A 22,038-nucleotide genomic window follows, 5' to 3' on the forward strand; every position below is an offset into this window, starting at 1 on the left:
TGTACAAGAGTAAGAAACATTTTACTCTACATTTGATGAGTGTTATAAACCTTACTTAAGATATGTCACTCAATTTACAATCTTGGAGTACGACTTAAGACTTAATTTTGGAACGAAGTATGATTCATCTTTTGATTTAACCATTTCAACAATTCATGATTCCTCTTCTTAGCCATACAAATGCACTAAGATGTCCTTAGAGGGTCAATTTTGATATGGTTTCATAATCATTAAGATAATAATAAAACACGATACTCAAGTACTCTCCCTTCTTTTCAGATTGGAGAAACTTTTATCTTTCTACCTAATTTGATTCTTCTTATTCGTTCTGCCTTACATTGAAAGTTTTCCAATGGTTCAGAATTATACTTAATCTTGTAAGTATAACCATATCTACTAAGCTTTAGTAAATCATAATGAATAGTTTTATCGTTCTTTGTGGTGGACTTGATCAGCGCACAACCAAGTGTACCCAAATATGTTCGGTTGTATCCGTTTGAAATAGACCGAAGGGGAGACCATCACCCAAATATTTTGGATTAGTGTCTAAGCCTGTAACTATATTTGGTAAGTACTTGACCCGATTGTGCATGGTCCTTTTGGGTTGCCTTCACCAAAGCAACATGATAGAATGATTTATAAATAAAAGGTTATTATGATTTATTAATATATTATATGATTAATATATTAAAGGAGAAATCATATAGTTTAATTAATATTAGACAAGAATTAATTAAGAATTAATTATGTGGCTAAAAGAGATTAATTAAATAAAGGGGGTTGGAACTGTCAATTGTGTGATAGTTGGTTTTTGGGCTGTGGATCCTTATGGATTAAGGGGTGGATGAAATTAAGGTTTATGGACTCCTTGAATTCGTCCAAGCCTTAGTCTAGAAGGATCCTTGGACTGCTTAAGGCCTAAGTTATCCAATTAGGGTTTCAGTCTGTAACCCTAGCAACTCAAGTATTTAAAGACCCCAAGTACTATAGAAATCGACTACCAGAAACCCTAAGGAGTTTCTAGAGCCGATTTGTGCCCACAACCTCTCTCCAAATCATCCTCTTGCTTCTTGGTGTTTATAAGCCATTAGAGGAGTGACATTTGTGACTCTACGCTCCAAGGATAACAAGATTCAAGCTTTCAAGAAGAGGTAATCATCTAGATCTACTTTGTTATGTCAATTTCAAATTGTACACCATAGATCTAGGTTTTGCAAGTCTTGGATGAAAAGCATGTTCATTAGAGAAACCTAGATCCAAGCATTAGGGTTTGCATGTGCACATAGGAATGTTCTTATGGCTCAAACCCATCAGTGGTATCAGAGCCTTGATTGGCTTCTCTTGAATTTGATTCTTTGTGTTTTGATTCTTGCTTAAAAAATCGTTTTTCTTGCTCTCTGCATGATGAACTCGTTGAGTCCCAAAGTGGACTCGACAAGTAGGATGAACTCGATGAGTCCATAAAGGGACTCGACGAGTTGGAGCGTCAGGCAGAGGGAATTTCGGGATTTCTTGCTGTTTTGCTTAAGGATTATTACCTAAATTGTTTTAGTCTAATAAAATCCAAATTTTATTACCTTTTTATCAATATCCTCATCAAAACAAAAGATAATTACCAATTGTTTAAATAATAATTTCCTTATTTGATAATACTTGATTATTTTAAATTAATTGTTGAATTATCTTGCAAGTAATATTGACTAGGTCAAATTTAGATAATTATTAAATTAAATGTTTAATTGAAAATTAATTGCTTTTTGATCTTTGTGTTTTGAAAAAGTTCAAAATTTGTCCTCAAGTTTTGAAATTTAAATTTTATGATTAAAATGTTTAATTTGAACTATTTAAATTTCAAACCCTAAGATTTTACAAGTTTAAAATTCAACCTTATACTTTATAATATTATAAGATTAATATATATATATATATATATATATATATATATATATATATATATATATATATATATATATATATATATATATAACTTAAAATGCTAGTCTTACCGTTAGTAGGCCTCATTCACGAAGCCGATCTATAAGGGGAGTATAAGGTTACGACCTATAAAATGGCCGTTTAGTGGGTGTCCACTCTCACCCACCGTTTCCTTGATTGGTGGAGGGTCGTTAGCCGAACGAGTAGGATAGGGAAAACCTTTCCTCATTAAAAGTATAATGAATCTATATAAAGTAACTACATGTTTTTACAAAATTCCCAATCTTAGTTACTTTAGGCAAAGTGAATTGATGCAATCCCATGAAATTACACTTTGTACCCTTGCTAAGAAGTTAGTGGAGCGTGTGTGGTTAACCGACACACTAATTGGTTTCTAAGCAAATATGGCAAAGGGTGACTCATTTTTTGTCATAGTTCGATGGAGCGTGTGTGGTTAACCGACACATCTAATAAGTGATTGTAACAATGAGGGCACCATGTACATTTGCATGGTTATTCACACCCGCTTTGTGATCCTCGGCATCCCAGTCATAAACTTGAGGGGCATATCGAGATTTAAACATGCCATTGAAAGGTTCAATGAATCTCAAAAGAATCTATGAGTTTTCAATACATTTAAAAATTAATCTTCTTTTCATTTTTCATGGTGGAGAATTAGTGAATCGTCATTCACTTACCTTTAAGTTATTTGCATTTTAGATTACGACATCCCTTTTCTAATATGTAAATAATGTTGTTGGATCCTAACCCTAATTTCTCATTTTGGGTGTCTAATTAGGGATTCATTTCTAATCAAACTTTGTTCTTTTCTTTTTCAGATGTCGAACATGAACAACAAGAACAACGCTTTTGGCTCGAGTTCCTCCGACTCTTTCTCACTCACGAAATTGTATGGGAGGGTGATATTCAACGGAAACAATTTCAACGATTGGATCTGTAACATTAGAATGGTCACCCGTTATGAGGACAAAGAGTATGTCCTAGATAAGGAGTTGAAGGAGATCGACATGAACACTGCTACTCCCGAAGAGATCGCTGCCTTTGAGTCCAATGAGCGTGATGCCACGAAAGTCCATTGCATCATGCTGGCGACAATGGCTTCCGAACTCCAAAAGTCCTATGAGGACATGTATCCCTATGAGTCCTATGAGCATGTCCTCGAGAGTCTGAATCGTCCTCTCGCTCTACCTGTCCGTCTGAGGGTGGAAGGCGATGTTGAAGTGAAGACGAGTCCCCATCTCGTCGTGAAACCGCTTCCAGAACCTGGAAGTGAACCGGACGTCTCAATATGATACTACTGATACATGCACTCCATTTTGTGCCACTACCCCGTGCACATAAATATCGGCTAGTTTCTCGGCCGATATGCTCTCCTGAATCGGTATGAAGTGCGCACTCTTGGTCAACCGATCCACTATGACCCAAATCGAATCAACTCCACGTGTGGTCCTGGGAAGCTTAGTGATGAAATCCATAGTGATATCCTCCCATTTCCACACGGGAATGTCTAACGGCTGCATCTTGTTGTGGGGTCTCTGATGCTCCGCCTTGACCTTCCCGCAGGTCAGGCATCTCTCCACATACCAAGCTACGTCCCGCTTCATGCAGGGCCACCAATAATCGGGTTGAAGATCTATGTACATCTTCGTCACCCCTGGGTGAATGGAGAAACGAGACTTATGAGCCTCGTCCATCAACACATGTCGTACTCCGCCCCAGTACAGTACCCAAACTCTCCCATGAAGGGTCAATAATACTCGACTGTCATAGTCAAAGGAGGCTACTCGGCCCACAATCCTCTCAAACTTCTGCCTCTCCTCCTTCAGGCCCTCAACCCGTGCCTCTATAATCTGTTCCAACAAGAGAGTAATCATTGTCATCCTCAAACAAATATCCCTGATCGGGGCTACTACCGCCTTGCGGCTTGGGGCGTCGGCCACTACGTTGGCCTTTCCCGGATGATAAAGAATCTCACAATCATAATCCTTTACCACGGCTAACCATCTATGTTTCCTCATGTTCAGATTCGGCTGACCCATGAGGTACCGCAAACTTTTGTGATCCGTGTAAATGGTACAACGGACCCCATAGAGGTAACGTCTCCAAATCTTGAGGGCGAACACCACTGCCCCCAGCTCTAAATCGTGCGTCAGATAGATAGCCTCATGAGGCTTCAACTGTTTAGAGGCGTAAGCTATCACATGGCCCCGCTGCATCAACACTGCTCCCATACCTGTGATCGAAGCATCACAGTAAATCACAAAATCCTCTACTCCCTCTGGCAGGGTAAGAATCTGTGCCTCGCACAATCTCTGTCTGAGGACCTCAAATGTTGCCTGCTGCTCAGACCCCCAACGAAACACTACCGACTTCTTGGTCAGTCGGGTGAGTGGAACTGCTATCTTGGAGAAATCCTAGATGAATCTCCTGTAGTACCCTGCCAATCCTAGGAAGCTTCGAATCTCATATGGAGACCTCGGGACCTCCCACTGCATCACGACCTCTATCTTGGCCAGATCTACTAGTATACCCTTCTGGTTGATGAGGTGTCCAAGGAACTGCACCTCGCGCAACCAGAACTGCACCTCGAGAACTTCGCGAAAAGTCTCTCCTTCCTCATCGTCTCTAGCACCTTTCTCAGGTGCTCCTCATGCTGCTCTTGAGTCTTGGAATAAACCAAGATGTCATCAATGAATACTATCACAGACCGATCCAACATCGGTCTGCATACGCGGTTCATGAGATCCATGAACGTGGCTGGAGCGTTGGTGAGCCCGAACGGCATCACCACAAACTCATAATGACCATAGCGGGTCCTAAAAGCGGTCTTCTGCACATCCTCATCCCTGAAACGCATCTGGTGATATCCTGACCGCAGATCAATCTTGGAGAACCAAGATGCTCCCTGAAGCTGGTCAAACAAGTCATCTATCCTCGGGAGTGGGTAACGGTTCGTCACCGTTACCTTATTCAGCTCCCAGTAATCTATGCACATACGGTGCGACCCATCCTTCTTCCTTACGAATAGGATCGGGGCTCCCCATGGTGAACTACTCGGCTTGATGAAACCTTTGTCTAGGAGCTCCTGCAGCTGTGTAGACAACTCCTGCATCTCTGGAGGATCCAACCAATACGGTGCCTTGGCTATCGGAGCCGCACCAGGAACCAGGTCAATCCGAAACTCGACCTGTCTTTCCGGAGGTATCCCAGGTAAGTCCCCCGGGAATACGTCTGGATACTCTCGCACTACTGGTACGTCATCAACTGTCGCCTTACCCTTCTCCCGGGCATCTATAACATAAGTGATGTACCCTGCGTAACCCTGTTGAACGTAGCGTCTCACCCTCGCTGCTGAACAAAGGACTGGTCTGCGTTGTGGCCTCTCGCCTTGAATCACTAACTCTCCCCCCATTGAGAGTGTGAACCTTCACTAACTGCAGCTCACAATCAATCACTGCCCCATTGGGGCTCAGCCAATCCATACCCACTATAACCTTATTCCCTCGCAGGGGAATAGGAACCAAGTCCACTGAAAATTGCTCATCAAATAACTGCAGCGAACACCCCCTATGTACTCTCGCGACCCTGACGGTCCTGTCGTCTGCTATCTCAACCTTAAGTGGACAATCCAGCTCCCCCGGAGCTCTACTAAACCTCTTGTTAAGCGCAAGTGAGACAAATGATCGGGTAGCCCCCGAGTGAAACAATATTGTAATTGAAATGTTGTTCACTAAGAACGACCCTATATGAAAACATATAATCATGAGAAACAATCAATATCAATAAGGAGATAAGAGAAAGATACATACCCGTCACCACATCAGGAGTCGCTCGTGCCTCCTCTGCTATCATCTGAAAAGCTCTAGTCTTCGCCACTGGCGCCTCACTCCGACCCTGACGGCCATCTGTAATCCTCAAAGTTGCAGGGGCAGGTGCTACCACCTTCCCTGCTGCTACTAAACTCGGACACTGGGACTTTTTATGTCCCCTCTGATTGCAATGGAAGCAAATCAGATCAGATGTTGTGGTGGTGCTAGTAGTTGTACAATCTCTACTCATATGCCTGGTACAACCACACTTGTAGCAACCGGTACTACCTACCTTGCACGCCCCATCATGCAATCTCCCACACTTGCCACACCGACTGTGGCTCTGATGTCCTCTAGATCTGTGATCTGATACCTTGGGCTTTTTTCCCGAACTCCCTGTGCCAGATGCCGCCTATGGCTTCCTCTTCTTCTTCATATCCAAATCTATCTCTCTCACGACCCCTCGCAATCACATCATCCAGCGTTTTACAGCTGGACCGGCTCACAAACTGGCGGATATCACTCTGCAACATCTCATGATAACATGCCTTCTTCATTTCCTCATCAGCTGCGTACTGAGGAACGAGAAGAGCCCTCTCCCTGAACTTAGAGGTAATCTCCGCCACTGTCTCTGTAGTCTGGGTGAGATCCTGAAACTCCTTGGCTAACTGATGCACCTCAATAACCGGTACAAACTCGGCTCTGAACCTGGTAGTAAAATCAACCCAAGTCATCGCATCAAGTGTTGCATCATCCCCGATGACATGCCTGATCTCCTCCCACTAATCTCGTGTCGTGTCCTTCAGAAGACAGGATGCTAGTCTGACCTTGTCCCCCTTGGGACATCTGCTGGTGCGGAATGCGTTGGCGACATCTGCCAACCACCTAGTACTCGCTATGGGGTCCCGCGCCCCATGATAGTCTGGAGCTCCACAAGCCCACCATTCTGAAAACGCATCATGATAAATGTCAGAAACACTATTATATCCTGAGGGATCGCTACTACTACAAGTTTCCTGGTCTCATCTCAGCCTTCCTTGATTCAAGTACGGATCCTCTTCTTTCAGTAGTACGGGGCCATACTACCTTCCACATTTATCCGTACTTTCCTCAAGAATTGCCTCGACTCCACCAAATCACTTCTACTGCTACTGATCTCTGTTACTCTCATCCTAGGCTTGCCCTAGGGAAATCTCTGACTACACCCAAACCAGTCCTCAGCTGCTGAAGGCCTCCTTGTAATGCCAATTATCCATCACCTGAATACTATCACATGTGACGTGGCTCAGATAATCCTTCGAGTAAAAGACTCGTCCCTACAACGGCTAGACTCAGACAAGAGTTGCGCAATAGGGCCAAATCCAGCACTCTGAGATTATTCAACCCTGATCACATGTGACGTGACGTATTCACCTAATGGCTAACTCCCATCACTCAGAGTCCCATAAAGCACAAAGCAAGCAACATTTAGACACAAGAAACTACTCAAGCATATCTATCCTCATAGCGAGAAACTGTACTAGCATACAATGCTAAGCTCATACTATCAGGCATAACCTTAACAGGCTATTCTGCTACTGTCTACTCAATACTAGCATGCAATTCTCATGAAGCTGAAGCACATATAGCAGGCACATAAGGCATCCTCCTAGATCCTTAGTCCTATTCTAGCATCCTGTTCTACTGAAACTAAAAACAGATAATCATAATATAAACTTGTATGGGTAATTTGGGAGTACTTACTTGAGCTCGGCTGATCACATGCACCACACCCTTTTCTTTTTCTCAAAAACTCTTTTCTTTTTAAGTTTCTTTTTCAAAAATTCTTTTGAAAACATTTTTCTTTTTGAAAACCTTTTACCATTTCCTTAGTTTGAGTCCAGTCATACCCGAAAGTGTGCCTGGATCCCTCAAACCAAGGCTCTGATACCAACTTGTAACATCCCAAAAATACAACCCAAAATTTTTTGTTTTAACATTACTAAAAACCACAACATCAAGTGTTATATAATAAAACCATGAATCATATGTCTCAAAAGCCATAGCAAATGTAACAAATCAAAACTGAAGTCAATATCATATCAAAATATTTGAATAAAACTCCCAGGATAAAACTGTAACTGTGGTGTGTGCCATGCCATCATCCCGAGCTCTTCCCCTTGCTAGCGGAAGTACCTGAAACCAAAACCGAAACTGTAAGCACGAAGCTTCGTGAGCTCCCCCAAACTACCACATACCATACAATAACATATAAAGCAACTACTAGGCCTTTCCCACTGCATCGGACCAAAGTTCGGAAACTGCATCAGACCGAAGTCCGGAACTAACCAGGGCCTTGCCCTCTGCATCGGACCGAAGTCCGGAAACTGCATCGGACCGAAGTCCGGAACTAACCAGGGTCTTGCCCTCTGCATCAGACCGAAGTCCAGAAACTAACCAGGGCCTTGCCCTCTGCATCAGACCGAAGTCCAGAAACTGCATCGGACTGAAGTCCGGAAACGAACTGAACATAACATAGCATAATCATAACTACTAGCATAAACATATATAATGCATACTGCATCGGACCGAAGTCCGGGACACATAACACAAAGACTTGCTTGAATCACAAAGACATCAAGCACACTGAACTACTGCATCGGACCGAAGTCTGGAACTACTGCTAACTAAACGATTCGGCATTGTGGTCGTAGACCAGTTCCTACTGGAAGGAAAACTCACCTCGTAACATTGGCTGCTGAGATGCTAAATCTGAAACTGGCTGACTGCTGCTCCGGAACTCCCCGACTACAAATCCCATAAACACTAAATCATATATTGATAACTATTCTCAGGGTAAAATGACTATTTTACCCCTGGTCAAAGTCAACTTCCTGGTCAAAGTCAACTTTCAGTTGACCGGACTCGCCGAGTTAGGCCGCCAACTCGTCGAGTCCCTAACACCTTTTCTAATCCTCTGCCCGCTTCAACTCGTTGAGTTTGGCAAAAACTCAACGAGTTCTTCTTCCATACCAACATCGAATCTAACTTCATCCGACTCGTCGAGTTGGATGAACAACTCATTGAGTTCTTCCTTCATCAAATGAACACGTCTGGCTATGACTCGCCGAGTTGTATGAACAACTCGTCGAGTCTTCTCTTGAGGCAAGAAGATTGCCTTGGACTCGCCGAGTCATGGCATAGACTCGCTGAGTCCCTCTATTTCTAATTCTGCTTCCTAACTTACCGAGTCTAATCTTTACTCATCCAACTCGTAGCACAAAAAGGGGAAAGTAATTTGAGGATCACGAACTGACTCGACGAGTCCTAAGAACGACTCGTCGAGTCTCATGCATGCTAATACTATACCGTCGATTTTAGTCGATTTCAGTGCATCCAATCCATAGATCTGGGTCCCTAGGGTTGGTTTTACACGTAAAGTTTCCAACTTTACGTGCATGCAAGATCAAATAGAGCTTAAATACCCAAAATAAGCTAAAAGTGGAGTTCTAGGTTTGGAATGGGAACTTGGCTCAATAAAGGTGGCAACCTTGAGCTCATGGAACTCTGAAATGCCTAGATCTAAAGCCCATTCATCTCAACTACTTCTCAAAATCGACATCAAAGTCAAGAAATGACTCAAATTAACAATAGCAAGCTTTTAAGGAGATCTAAATGCTAGGAAGTAAAGATTCGACTTTCCTACCTTAATGGGAACTGAAATGTGACCAGAAACTCGGATCCTCTTTGCTCTCTTTGAATACCCCTTTTCTCTCTTCTTCTTCTAACCCCCAAAATGCACCAAAATCCTTCACAAGGTGAAAAATACTTCAAAAATGCTAAGGTTTGACAAGGGACATTTTGAAGGTGATGGAGGCTGGTTTAGGGCTCATAAGGTTGTTTAAATAGGGTGTAAACCCTTGAAATCAGGGTTTCATCCAGACTGGCAGACTCGCCGAGTCCAAGAATATAGACTCGTCGAGTTGTCGGCTAAACCCGCATGCCAAACCCGTCTCTACTCGATGAGTCGAGCTTCTGACTCATCAAGTACATCTTAAGAAAAGGGAAAAATGCTATGTTTAGATTACATACCAGAAATGGGGTGTTACAACTCTCTCCCACTTATCTTAGGCTTCATCCTCGAAGGCTGTTGCTGTTGAATCCAAAAATAATTCTGGATAATGCTCCCTCATCTCCCCCTCGGTTTCCCATGTCCACTCTGAACCCTTTCGGTGCTGCCACTGCACCTTTACTAACTGAACCACCTTGTTCCTCAAGGTCTTCGTCTTCCGATCTAAGATTGCAACTGGTCTCTCGATATAATTCAGGTTGCTATCAACCTGAATATCCTCTAATGGTACTACTGCTGACTCATCCACCAAACACTTCCGCAACTATATACAAATGAACGTATTAAGAACACAAAAGAAGACCGATAAAAAAGTAAGCAAAAACTAAAATTACAATAGCATGGGTAGCTTACAAAAGCATAGAGGCATAAAACACTTTGAGATTTTCATGGAACGGTTGCCAAATCAAAAATCCGAAATTACATACGATATTTTATTTTTATCTTAAAATGACATGAATCAGAGTCCACTACAACTTAAAACTTTTATAATCATGTACAAAACATGATAACTTTGTGACTGGATGACCAGAATTACCTTATTAGGAGGTTTCTCACCGGAGGTCTGATGACCATTTGACTGAATTACACTACATGATCTAGAGGTATGATGACCATTTGCATACAAAAGTTATTCGAATATCAAATTATGTTATGACCCGAAGCTAGAAATTAGACTTATTTGACCCGGACATCATTTAGAAAAATATTAATGTTTATTTTGTTTTTCCCTTAAGGTAGGCCATATGATGAATTTCTTTAAGTGGTTATATACAAATTTTAAAACTTGACTATTGTACGGATCTATGCATCTTTGTTTGCACAATCTTGGCCAAAAACAATTATAAGAATCATTTCCATAACAGGAAAGGCTAAAATCAAATCATAATAAAAGAATATCTTTGTGTTGGATCTAAGAGTTTCATAGATATAATAAGAAAGTAAAGAGCTAAACTACCATCGGTCGATTTTTTAGGCAAAATTTTGCATCATCAAATCATCCGTAGATCCATAGTGTTTAATCTTTCAAATTCAGTTTTCCCTTTTGTTGCCAACAACTTAGTAAATGAGTCCCACTCCAACCGGAGCCACCATTTCCAAGATGAATCTTCTACCACCCCCCACCAAAAGCCTCCGTCGATAATCTTTCAAGTGTGGTTAAGTCTAAAGTTATGCCAAACTACTAATGTGTTGCACCTTACGATATAGGAACACAGTCATAATCATTGTGCTTAAGGATTTAATGTATATCTCAATCGGTGCATGAAAATTAACTATTTATTTATTTTTTTTATTACGAGCTTTACCATAAAAAATAAAAATCATAAAAATAATCGAGCCAATCTTCAAAACAGTTTTAAAAAAGGAAAAAAAAAAGTGGGAGTCCATTAGAAGGAGCCAGGCTGGTTATTATGGGCCAAGAGAGCACCGACTTGTTATCCTTCCACTGTTCGAAGCGAGAAGTATTCGCAGCTCTGTGAAGCCAGCCTAACGCATTACCCTCTGCTCTAGGAGCCATGAAGCCCAAGCCTTCGCTCGAGCCACATGATCCAACTCCGAACTTGGAACGGGCAAGCCAGATTTTGCAACAGCTTAACCCAACCAAACTTGGCTCAATCTCAGTCCAACCCACTTTAAAGCCCTCACTAGAGTCACAAGCTCGCGTTACCAAGCTCGGCAATAATTGCAGTCCGTTTGATGTATAAAACAGTGAGAAGAATTTTTACTCCAACCGATGTGGGATGTAGAACGCAATCTTTTCTTAATATCTGCCAAATCCTCTGATTACTACTTCCCTTTTGCAAGTGATTTCATGTATGGTTTGATAACGTTTTTTTTATCAATGGATTCAAGACTGTAAACTGAAAAAAGAAATTGTCGAATAGTTTTGAAAAGTGGAATTTGTTTACAAGATAAACTATGATATTTGGGTAATTGGAATCGTTCTCTCGAAGATTCAAGTATGAAACTTAGACAATATAATACCTTTTTTCTTCTCTTTTTCTGTCTATGAACTGAACCCGACATGATTTCTCTACAAAATCTGTGTATTAATCCTGATTAACAACACTCACTTACTCCTCCAGATGTTGCAGAACCTTTCGTAAATTCAATTTCTTTTTTCACGATTCAATGTCGGTTGCTCCTTTTATCTATGATTCAACCACCGCCAAAGACTTAGAAAGTGCAGGAGTTTATATGCTTTCCAAGTTTTCGTAAATTGCAAGTTACTCCCCATTCCTTTCGAAAATCTCGCTTTTATAATTGTGTAAACTTGTTGAAAATAGAATAAAAGTTATGGTTAATATGGGGAGTGTTTTGAAGGTTTCGAGGAGATACTTTTGGTGATATATTTTTGAATAAAAAATTAATTATATAGTAGATTTTTACGAAGAACTTTCAATTCACATCGATGTGGGAATGGAAACGAAATCTGTTAAAGCTCACTTTTCTTTTATCTCTGCTAAATACTTTGATTTCTTTCTTCTACCAGACACTCGTAACTGAATGTCAAGTATAGTTCGACAGCCTTTTTTTTTTTAGAATAGGTTTTAGGTTTTATGTTTATCCTAGAATATGATTTATAGAAATATTACATATTACTTATTTGACTTTATCAATCATGAGATTTCAAACTTAATAGATCATTATATATTTAGTTTTAGTTCTTCCCTTTATCATGATCATTGATAACCCTAGATTAAATGACAATGTTACAGAATTCTTTGAGTTTAGACTAAATGACAATGTTGCAGTCTTGTTCAACAGTTTACACATATTAAAGAATGTAATAAAAAAAAAACTAAAATAACTCATTTTCTCATAACAAACAAGTCTTCGTGATTATATAAAAATCACAATAACAATAAATGTATTCAAACTTAAAATGGAAAAACATGAACGTTGCTGAAGCAGACATCAGTAAACATCATATTTTTTTAACGATCCTGGTTTGACATTTACATAAGAAACACGAAACATCTTGACATTTCAGCTTGTGAGGGTCAACGAGGAAAGTTGTCACACAACACACAACATTTGCTTCCATTTTATATCCATCCAACAAGTTAACCCAATGTGAAAGCCCACATGATTCAAATTCGACTTGAGTCTCTACCAAATATGTATCTCCTTGTCCAATCAAATACAACCAACACCCTTGTCCTCCAGCTCACTTGTTTGCTGAAAATGAACGTAACGATTTATCATATAGTGGATTTTTCTCTCTAGAGGCAAATAGTGAAGGAAAACTTTGATTACCTTGCATAAACAGAGTACCAAAGCCACTGTGTGCTTCGACCCACTGAAACCCAATCTCCCGGGAGTTCAGCTGCAGCCTGTTCACCACCTAAAGGTGCAAATGATCCCAAATGCTTATACCTAAATGGAATAAATTCATGTCTCCCTTCACTCTTAAACCGGAGAGGACCTTCTGGTTGAAAATTAGCCAACTCCCGCTTGTTAAAGCAACTTGACAAATATGTCCCTTGTTGTGCAGCAACCTTTTACAAGATTTCATTAAAATAAAGCAAGCACTTATCCCTTTTATCTCTTTTACTTTAAATAAAAATGTTAAAAGAAAAGAAAAAAGGTTAAAAGATTACCTGAGCTGTTGCAGGAAGACTTTTCATTTGAGAATCTACCTGACAAAGAGCTAATTTGAAGTCTTCAATATCAACTTCCTTCCTTGCATTTCCTTGTGGATCTTTTAAAAGATCTGTCACACTCGAAAGATGCTGACTCTGCAAATGGAGATTCACTTGGGGATAACGAATTAATATGTCATCAATAATATCCTGAAATTCCTCCACAATTAGTGTGCCCGAGTTATCCTTGTCAGCTGCCTTGAATATAGCAGCAATATCCGACTACAACAGATAACATATGATGTAAAATTAATGTTGAGATATGTTAGCTAATATGAATGAATGAATGATTTGAGAGATTTGTCTATGTGATTGTAATAATTTATCATATGGTGAATGGTTCTTTGTGGTTTTTCTCCGGTTTTGGAGTTTCTATGTATATTCTTGTGTTCAATTTTTCTATATTATTTTTCGTCGGAGAGGTTCCTTGAGGCCATTTTCCAAACAGATATAATTTATCGGTGAATGGGGTTATGGGGACAATACCATGACTTTGCGTTGAACCAGTGTGGCACAATCACCGATAGCATAAACATCTTCACATCCTTTTACTCGCAACCATTCATCTGTAGCTAAAACCCGTCTTTTTCCCTGTCCAATTTGGTCCATGAAGTCCTTCACAACGGGTCGGGTCGCAACACCGGTTGACCAAAGAACCATTCCATGAGGTATGGATACTTTTTCACTCGTGGCTTTGACTTCCATGTTGACCTCCTTATCAGTTACACTTATAACCCGGCATCCAGTATTTACATCAATACCATCCCTAGCAAATTTCGTTTCAGCAAATGAGCTGATTCTACTATCATACCTATCAACATAACAACACAAAATTCAAGTATTAAGTTTCAAAAACATAAATGAGATGAAAGATGTAAGGGTATACAATATACTTACGTGTTCAAAATATGATCACCGGATTGGATGATGGTTATTCTAACCTTATCTTTAACCATGGGATATAATTTTGCTAAATCTTCATGAACAAAGTCATGTAGTTCTGCTGCAAATTCTACCCCTGTGGGCCCCCCTCCTACTATTACAAAATGAAGATTTGTTCTTCGTTCTTCTTCGGTCAACCCTGGGAGGATAGCATTTTCAAAACAATCTATTACACTTGTACGAATCTTTTGAGCATCTTCAACTTCCTGTTTAATAGTTCATGCCATTTTGAGCAAAACAATACATAAACTTTGAATAATTAAAAAAAAAAAAAAAAAAAAGGATTGTCACCTTTAGAAAATGGCAATGCTCCTTGACACCAGGGGTATTAAAGGTATTTACTTCTGCGCCCGTTGCAACGACCAAATAGTCATAATCAATAGAAAACTCTTTTTTTCCCATGTTTGCTTCAATGGTGGATCGACAAGATACTTTCTTGTTTGCTGCATCAATCTTGGTGCATTCTGCTTCCCAAAACTGAATTTCTCCCTTTTTCTATCAAGAACAAGCACCAAAAGTTACAAAATTTGGAAAGTGAGATCAATAGATGATACATGTTTCTAATCTAATTTAAGAACACGTGTTAGTTACCTTTTTAATGATGTTACGAATGGGTTCCACAATGCTACGTGCTTCAACTGTTCCACATGTAACACTAGGTAACAAAGGAGTGAAAGCAAAATAGTTTCTAGGAGAAACCACTTGAACATCATATGAAGAAATATCTAAATCCTTAAGGAAACTTATACTAGCCCATCCTGTTCCTAGTACAACCACCTTTTTCTTTTTTGGTAATTTTTCAAGTTCTGTGTTTTTTGGAGCACTGCTTGATTGTGATTCAGAGTAAGCAACAAGGCCCCCACTACTGCAGATATCAACATACAACGATAATCAGATGCATATTCAAATTATGAAAAAGAATTACCTAACAGAATTTAAATACTTGAATATCATTTAAGATTGCACTATAGCATTGCGATTGTAAAGATATGGGTCGATTTTATGATCGTTTCAGCTACAAGTATTAAAATCTATGAAATGAAGTGAACAAGAGAATACATAGATACGTATGTCGAAAATCACCTGATCTAGCTGGATAATCAGCTCAAATCTAGACACTAGTTCGATCATACATATGATATAGCAACATTATTGAAATTTTAGACCGAATAATTAACAGATGCAAAAAGAAGAAAACCTAATACTGAGGAGGTATCCGGTAAAATAAAAAATTACAGAAAATAGTGAAATTGAGAAAGAACCTGAGAGAGAAAACGACGAGAAGCTTAGAGGAAGAAGGGAAGCCATTAAAAGCTCTGTTTAGATAAGAGAAGAGCGTCATGTTGAATTCTGTGTTTGGTTAGATCTCTCTCACATGTCACATGGCAGTGAAGATGGAAGTCTTGTGTTACAGCGGTTGAAAATGGATTTTGACCTTTCCGACTTTTACTTAAAGGCTTCCCCTTTTTGTCGTGAGCAAGACACGTTACATTTGATGGGTTACTTTACCTGCGAATAAATGGCAAACCATGTATTCCTCATGTAAATGTTTGTTTATGAGTTTGGCGTTGAATGAATACGAAATTAAGCATTAAATAATTTATTGCTTTTAGTAATTACCAAGGTCAAAGAACATTGGAATATAATATAAAAGTGTTTAGATCAATAAGTAGTTAGAATCATTACAAATAAACAAACGTGTATAACGTGTTATGTTTAGTCATTGACAACAAAAACATATCCATCGAAGTCCAGGTCCAGGGGTGATGTTATGGTGGGCCGGTGGGGCCGACATGTCCAAAAAAATGTATTAAAATTTTTACTTTTATCAAAAAATGATTATTAATTTTGATCTTAAAAAAAATAGCAAAAGTGTAATCTAGAAGTTGTAAGATCTTGCTTTGAGAAAGTAAAACGAAAGAAGTCAATTGGAAAATGAAAAGATAATTGTGTCTTTATCCAACTTGGTTATTCTGCTACCTCGCCGTCATCTGTACTAGAGATGAATCTAATGTCTTTGGTTTGGCCTAACTCATATTTTAATAGGGCCCTAAATAGTAACCATGCCAACCATGATAGGCTTTTAGACCTTCATGGTCTAGAAATCAAATCAGAGGTTCAAGTTTTTTGTGGGATTACTTGGGCTGAACTTGGTGCAGGTGAAAAGCAATCAAAAATAGCAATATACCTTCATCTTTAGTCTTGCCTAGTCACTAAGATTGTGTTTTTTGAACTTATAAATTGTTTGAACTTGTTTAGCAAGATCTTTAATTGGTATTTAGCCACTGTGTATGGGAAAGCTTGCAAAATGGCCTATAGTGGCATTTTTGTAATTTTAGGCTAAGATCTAGTACGTTAGGCGTACGTTGCATACGCAAGGCGCACATACGATGGCTTAGTACGATGGGCTACATCGTGAATGCATGGCGTATGTCTGAGGGTTTTAAACCCTAAAATTTAGGGTTTGGACCCTATTTAAGCATCTTTATGACCTCCAACCTTATCTCTCATCAGCCTCCAACACCTTCATACGATTTTAGCAAACCCTAGCCACTTGTTTGAGCATCCTTGACCTTGTGTGTGTGTGTTTTGGTGGTCTTGAAGGAGAAAGAAGGAAGTAGAACCACCTTGGAAACTTGAAGAAGCTTTGGATGTGGGATCTTCACCTCTCTAGCAACCTCCAAGAGGTATAAAGTTCTAAATTTGGCTTGTATTTCTTTAGATCTAGCTAAGTTCTTGATTCATGAGCTTTTTGTCCCAAGTCTTGACCTTTTTGGAATATGGCATGCTCTAGTCCATTCTAATTGTCCTTTATGATGTTTTGAGGGGTTTACAAGCATAAAAATAGGGTTTTGGCTCTTAATCCTTCTCCATGCATGTGTTTGTTTGTCTTAATGGATTAAGAGGATGGGTTTTTAGCAATTAGCACTTATTAGCCATGCAAGACCATAAAGTTGGAAACTTTATGGTTAAGGATGATATTTGGGACTTGGATATGCAATTTGGTCATAATAGCTTAAGTATTAAGATCTTAACTCGTTAAGAAGAAGACCAGCTGCATACGCTAGGCGTACCAAATTGTTGGATTAGTGTCTAAGCCCGTAACCATATTTGGTAAGTACTTGACCCGGTTATGCATGGTCCTTTTGGGTTGCCTTCACCAAAGCAACTTGACTAGAGAAATGATAGAGAGAGAGGTTATTATGGTTTATTAATATATTATAAGAATAATATATTAAAAGAGAAATCATATTAGTTTAGTTGACATTGGTCAAGAATTAATTTTGTGATTAAAAGAAGTTAACTAAACTAAGGGGGCGGAATTGTAATTATGTGATAGTTGCAAAATAGGGCAATGGATGCCCTATGGATAGGGTGGACGAATTCAAGGAGATAAGGCCCTAGAATTCGTCCATGATAAGGTTTCTAGGGTTATCCTTTGGACTGCTTGGTGGACAAGTAATCAGATAAGGATAAGGACTGAAACCCTAATCCTTACACCTATATAAGGCGCGATTGGTTGCGAAGGGCTTTACTCAAACTCCTGGAGTTGACTACGATGAGACATTCTCACCAGTTGCGAAAATAAAGTCTATTAGAGTAATGTTGGCCATTGCTGCATTTCATGATTATGAAATATGGCAAATGGATGTCAAAACCGCTTTCCTTAATGGGAAGTTGGTTGAGGATGTTTACATGGCTCAGCCAGAGGGTTTTGTCAATGTTTAAGCATCCTAATAGAGTGTGTAAGCTTGAGAAGTCCATTTATGGACTTAAGCAAGCGTCTCGCAGATGGAATCTTTGTTTCGACGAGAAAGTCAAAGAGTTTGGATTTCTGCGAAGCGAAAATGAATCATGTGTATATGTCAAAGCCAGTGGGAGTATAGTGAGCTTCCTCGTATTGTATGTCGATGACATACTACTCATAGGAAACGACATCCCGACACTGCAGAAAATTAAATCATGGCTCGGGAAGTGCTTCGCTATGAAGGACCTAGGAGAATGTAACATCCCAAAAATACGAGCCAAAAATTTCATTTTTAAAACATGTACTTAGCAAAACATTAGGAATAAAACGTTCAACGATCATATCATTTCACAAAAGATATTGCATGTCTGGAAAATATTTTAATAAAACATAAAAGTGTCAGAGTACAAATCCCTAGGAAGATCTCATAATGCGGAAAACAAAGCACGTGTGTGATGTACCGCTACCGCGCCAGCTCCTTCCCCTTCGAAGAAGAGGTACCTGAAACCAAAACTGAAAACTATAAGCACGAAGCTTAGTGAGTTCACCCACTGTACCACATACCGAATAATCACATAACATACATATACTGTCGGGCATATCTGGGTGCCCGACCTACCCCTTCGGTCCTCTCGACCGGATACTGACTAGCATATCTGGATGCTGGTCTCCCCTTCGGTCCTTACGACCGGATATTGTCGGGCATATCTGGGTGCCTGACCTACCCCTTCGGTCCTTATGACCGGATACTGCCAGGCATATCTGGGTGCCCGACCTACCCCTTCGGTCCTTACGACCGGATACTGGGGACTATTTCACCCCTTACTACTACCACATAACACATAGCACATAATCATATCATACTAGCACATAAACATATTACAGGTAGTAACAACCATAGATGAGTATCACAGATATAATCATTTATCATACAACTCCTACTGGTGGGCCGACATTGTGGCCGTATACCCACCGCTACTGGAAGGTAACTCACCTCAAAGTAGCTGCTGATCTGCGTGGGAACTGACTGTCTGCTGTTGCTGCTGCCCCGGAAATCCTCCGACTATAATCCCCACAAAACACTCAGTCAAATACTGCTAATAGACCTTAGGGTAAAATGACCATTTACCCCTAATCAAGCCAAGAGTCAAAGTCAAAGTCAACTTCCAGTTGACCTGACTCGCCGAGTTGGCTTGCCAACTCACCGAGTCCCTGTCCCTTAGTCTGACCATAAATCCGTCTCTACTCGTCGAGTTAGGCGTTGACTCGACGAGTTCTCCTTCTAAACCCAAGGCCAATAGTCCTTCATCCTACTCGCCGAGTTGTATGAACAACTCGCCGAGTTCATCTTCATCCGAAGAACACTCTATGCTGTGACTCGCCGAGTTGTTCTTGAGGCAAGAAGATTGCCTTGAACTTGCCGAGTCATGGCATTGACTCGCCGAGTTACTTCATGAGTGAGTCTGGCTTCCGACCCACTGAGTCATATCCCACGACTCACTACTCCACCCCGTAAACACGAAAAAGGGGGAAAACTCGGGGACTCGCGACTCGACTCGTCGAGTCCGATGAACGACTCGCCGAGTCTGTCACATGCAAAAACTATATACTCTATCTTGCTTGAATCCAACTCATATTCATAGATATGGGTTTCTAGGGCATGAATAACACGTAAAGTTTCCAACTTTACGTGTAAATAATCACCAATGAAGGTTTTAGGGCTCAAAATGCACCAAAAGAGTATATCTAGGGCTTTCATGCAATATGGCTCCATAAAGGCAGTAGATCCAAGCTCCTGGAGCTCAATCATGCCTAGATCTAGAGGCTAACAACTTATTACAAACCATAATGCACAATCAAGCTCGAGGAAAGGCTCAAGAAGGACTTTCATGGAGCTAAAAGGGACTATTTGTAGCACCCGGTTCCTGGTACGTAAATGTTATTTGAGTATTTCCTTTCTTTTAGCCTTGGACTCGGCGAGTCATAGGTCCGACTCGCCGAGTGGATGCGGGACCCGGGACACGTTTAAGTTGGCGACTCGGCGAGTCTATATCCTGGACTCGGCGAGTCACAGTTGTTGGATGAAACCCTAAGTTTCAGGGGTTGCACCCTATTTAAAGGACTTATCCGCCCAGGCCAGCCCCCATTCTCTCCCCAGAAGCTCCCAACCCTCGTTCTAATCTTGTTCCGTGAGAGTTTGAGGCTATTGTGTGTGTTCTTGAAGGTTTTGATGAAGAAGGGGAAGTAGATCAAGAGGAAGGAAAGGAATCCAGGCATCTTTGCACTCTTTCAGCAGTTCCTTTGAGGTATAATCCGTTTTTCCCCTTTTTCTATGCTTATTACTTCATGTAAGTCATTCTTGAGCCAAACCCCAAGTTTGTATGTGCAAATTACTTCGTAATAGGCTGATTGGCCCTTAGATCTAGGCAAGATTGAGCTCCAGGAGCTCAGATCTGTTAGCTTTATGGCCCCATGTTGCCTGTTCACCCTAAATCTACCCTTTTGAGGCATTTTGAGCCCTAAAATCCATATTGGTGAATATCCACACGTAAAGTTGGAAACTTTACGTGTGATTCGTGTCCTAGAAGTCCAGATCTGTGAATGGCATGGACTGGAATCGAGCAAATATGTGTATTTAGTGGGTGTATGGCAACGACTCGGCGAGTCGTTCATATGACTCGGCGAGTCTGTTCGCGAGTCTCCGAGTTTGTCCCCTTTTCGTAGTGTCGAGTGAGCAGTGAGTCACGGGGTGTGACTCAGTGAGTCGGAAGCCTAACTCATCTATGGAGATACTCGGCGAGTCAATGCCCTGACTCGGCGAGTTCAAGGCAATCTCCTTAGATCAAGAACAGACTCGGCGAGTTGTTCATACAACTCGGCGAGTCGCAGCATAAGTGTTCTTCGGATGAAGATGGACTCGACGAGTTGTTCATACAACTCGTCGAGTCTTAGCTTAAGTGTTCATCGGATGAAGATGAACTCGATGAGTTGTTCATACAACTCGGCGAGTAGGATGAAGGACTTGAATATTGGTTAAGAAGGTGAACCCGTTGAGTCGTCGCCTAACTCGACGGGTAGGATCGGGATTCAGGGCAGTCGTTTGCGTAGGGACTCGGCGAGTTGGAAAGCCAACTCGGCGAGTCGGGTCAACTGAAAGTTGACTCTGACTTTGACTTAGGGCAAGGTCAGGGGTAAAATGGTCATTTTACCCAAAGGTCAGTGAGCAGTGTTTGATTGAGTATATTGTGGGAATTGCAGCCAGAGGGTTTCCGGAGCAGCAGCAGCAGTAGTAGGTGATCAATTCCCACACAGACCAGCAGCTATTTCGAGGTGAGTTTCCTTTCCAGTAGGAACGGGTCTAAGGCACCAAGGCCGACCCGTGTAGACGAGATGCTAGTACTAGAGTGTGGGCCGAGCCCGTATCTCTGGGTTTAGTCAAGTATGATATATGTGTTAATATGATAGAGTTGCTTATACTTGTTGTCTGCGTGATACTTGTATGTTATGGGTTAGCGGTTGAGTGTGGGCAGGGCCCGTATCTCTCCAAGGTTGGAGTGTGGGCTAGGCCCGTATCTCCCAAATAGCGAAGTGTGGGCAGGGCCCGTATCTTCACAAGTGTGGGCGAGGCCCGTATCTCTCGGCTAGCGAAGTGTGGGCAGGGCCCGTATCTTCCCGAGTGTGGGCAAGGCCCGTAACTCCTAGCTGAACATTGGTTGTTATATGTTGCATAGTATGGGGTATTATGGGGGAACTCACTAAGCTTTGTGCTTACAGTTTCAGTTTTGGTTTCAGGTACCTCCTCAGCTAGGGGAAAGGAGCCGGCGCGGT

At 40.8% G+C, this 22,038-nt stretch overlaps 1 protein-coding gene and 1 long non-coding RNA gene across 2 annotated transcripts; both read right to left on the reverse strand.

Annotated features, from left to right (window-relative positions):
• Positions 1–11,246: 11,246 nt before the first annotated feature.
• On the reverse strand, positions 11,247–12,197 carry LOC111914492 (uncharacterized). The gene is made up of 2 exons (XR_002857816.3): positions 11,860–12,197; positions 11,247–11,735 (listed from the first exon to the last, which is right to left on the reverse strand). It is a non-coding gene; the product is annotated as an uncharacterized LOC111914492 (long non-coding RNA).
• A 480-nt stretch (positions 12,198–12,677) lies between these two features.
• Positions 12,678–15,973, reverse strand: LOC111914493 (external alternative NAD(P)H-ubiquinone oxidoreductase B1, mitochondrial). The gene is made up of 8 exons (XM_052769257.1): positions 15,725–15,973; positions 15,054–15,327; positions 14,754–14,957; positions 14,418–14,668; positions 14,007–14,331; positions 13,479–13,742; positions 13,135–13,376; positions 12,678–13,056 (listed from the first exon to the last, which is right to left on the reverse strand). Exons 1-8 carry the CDS (start codon positions 15,802–15,804, stop codon positions 12,969–12,971), a joined length of 1,728 nt encoding a protein of 575 aa, XP_052625217.1. The 5' UTR covers positions 15,805–15,973; the 3' UTR covers positions 12,678–12,968.
• Between the last annotated feature and the right edge of the window lie 6,065 nt (positions 15,974–22,038).

This window comes from Lactuca sativa, chromosome 3, assembly GCF_002870075.4.
Source record: "Lactuca sativa cultivar Salinas chromosome 3, Lsat_Salinas_v11, whole genome shotgun sequence".
NCBI classification, from domain to species: Eukaryota; Viridiplantae; Streptophyta; class Magnoliopsida; order Asterales; family Asteraceae; genus Lactuca; species Lactuca sativa.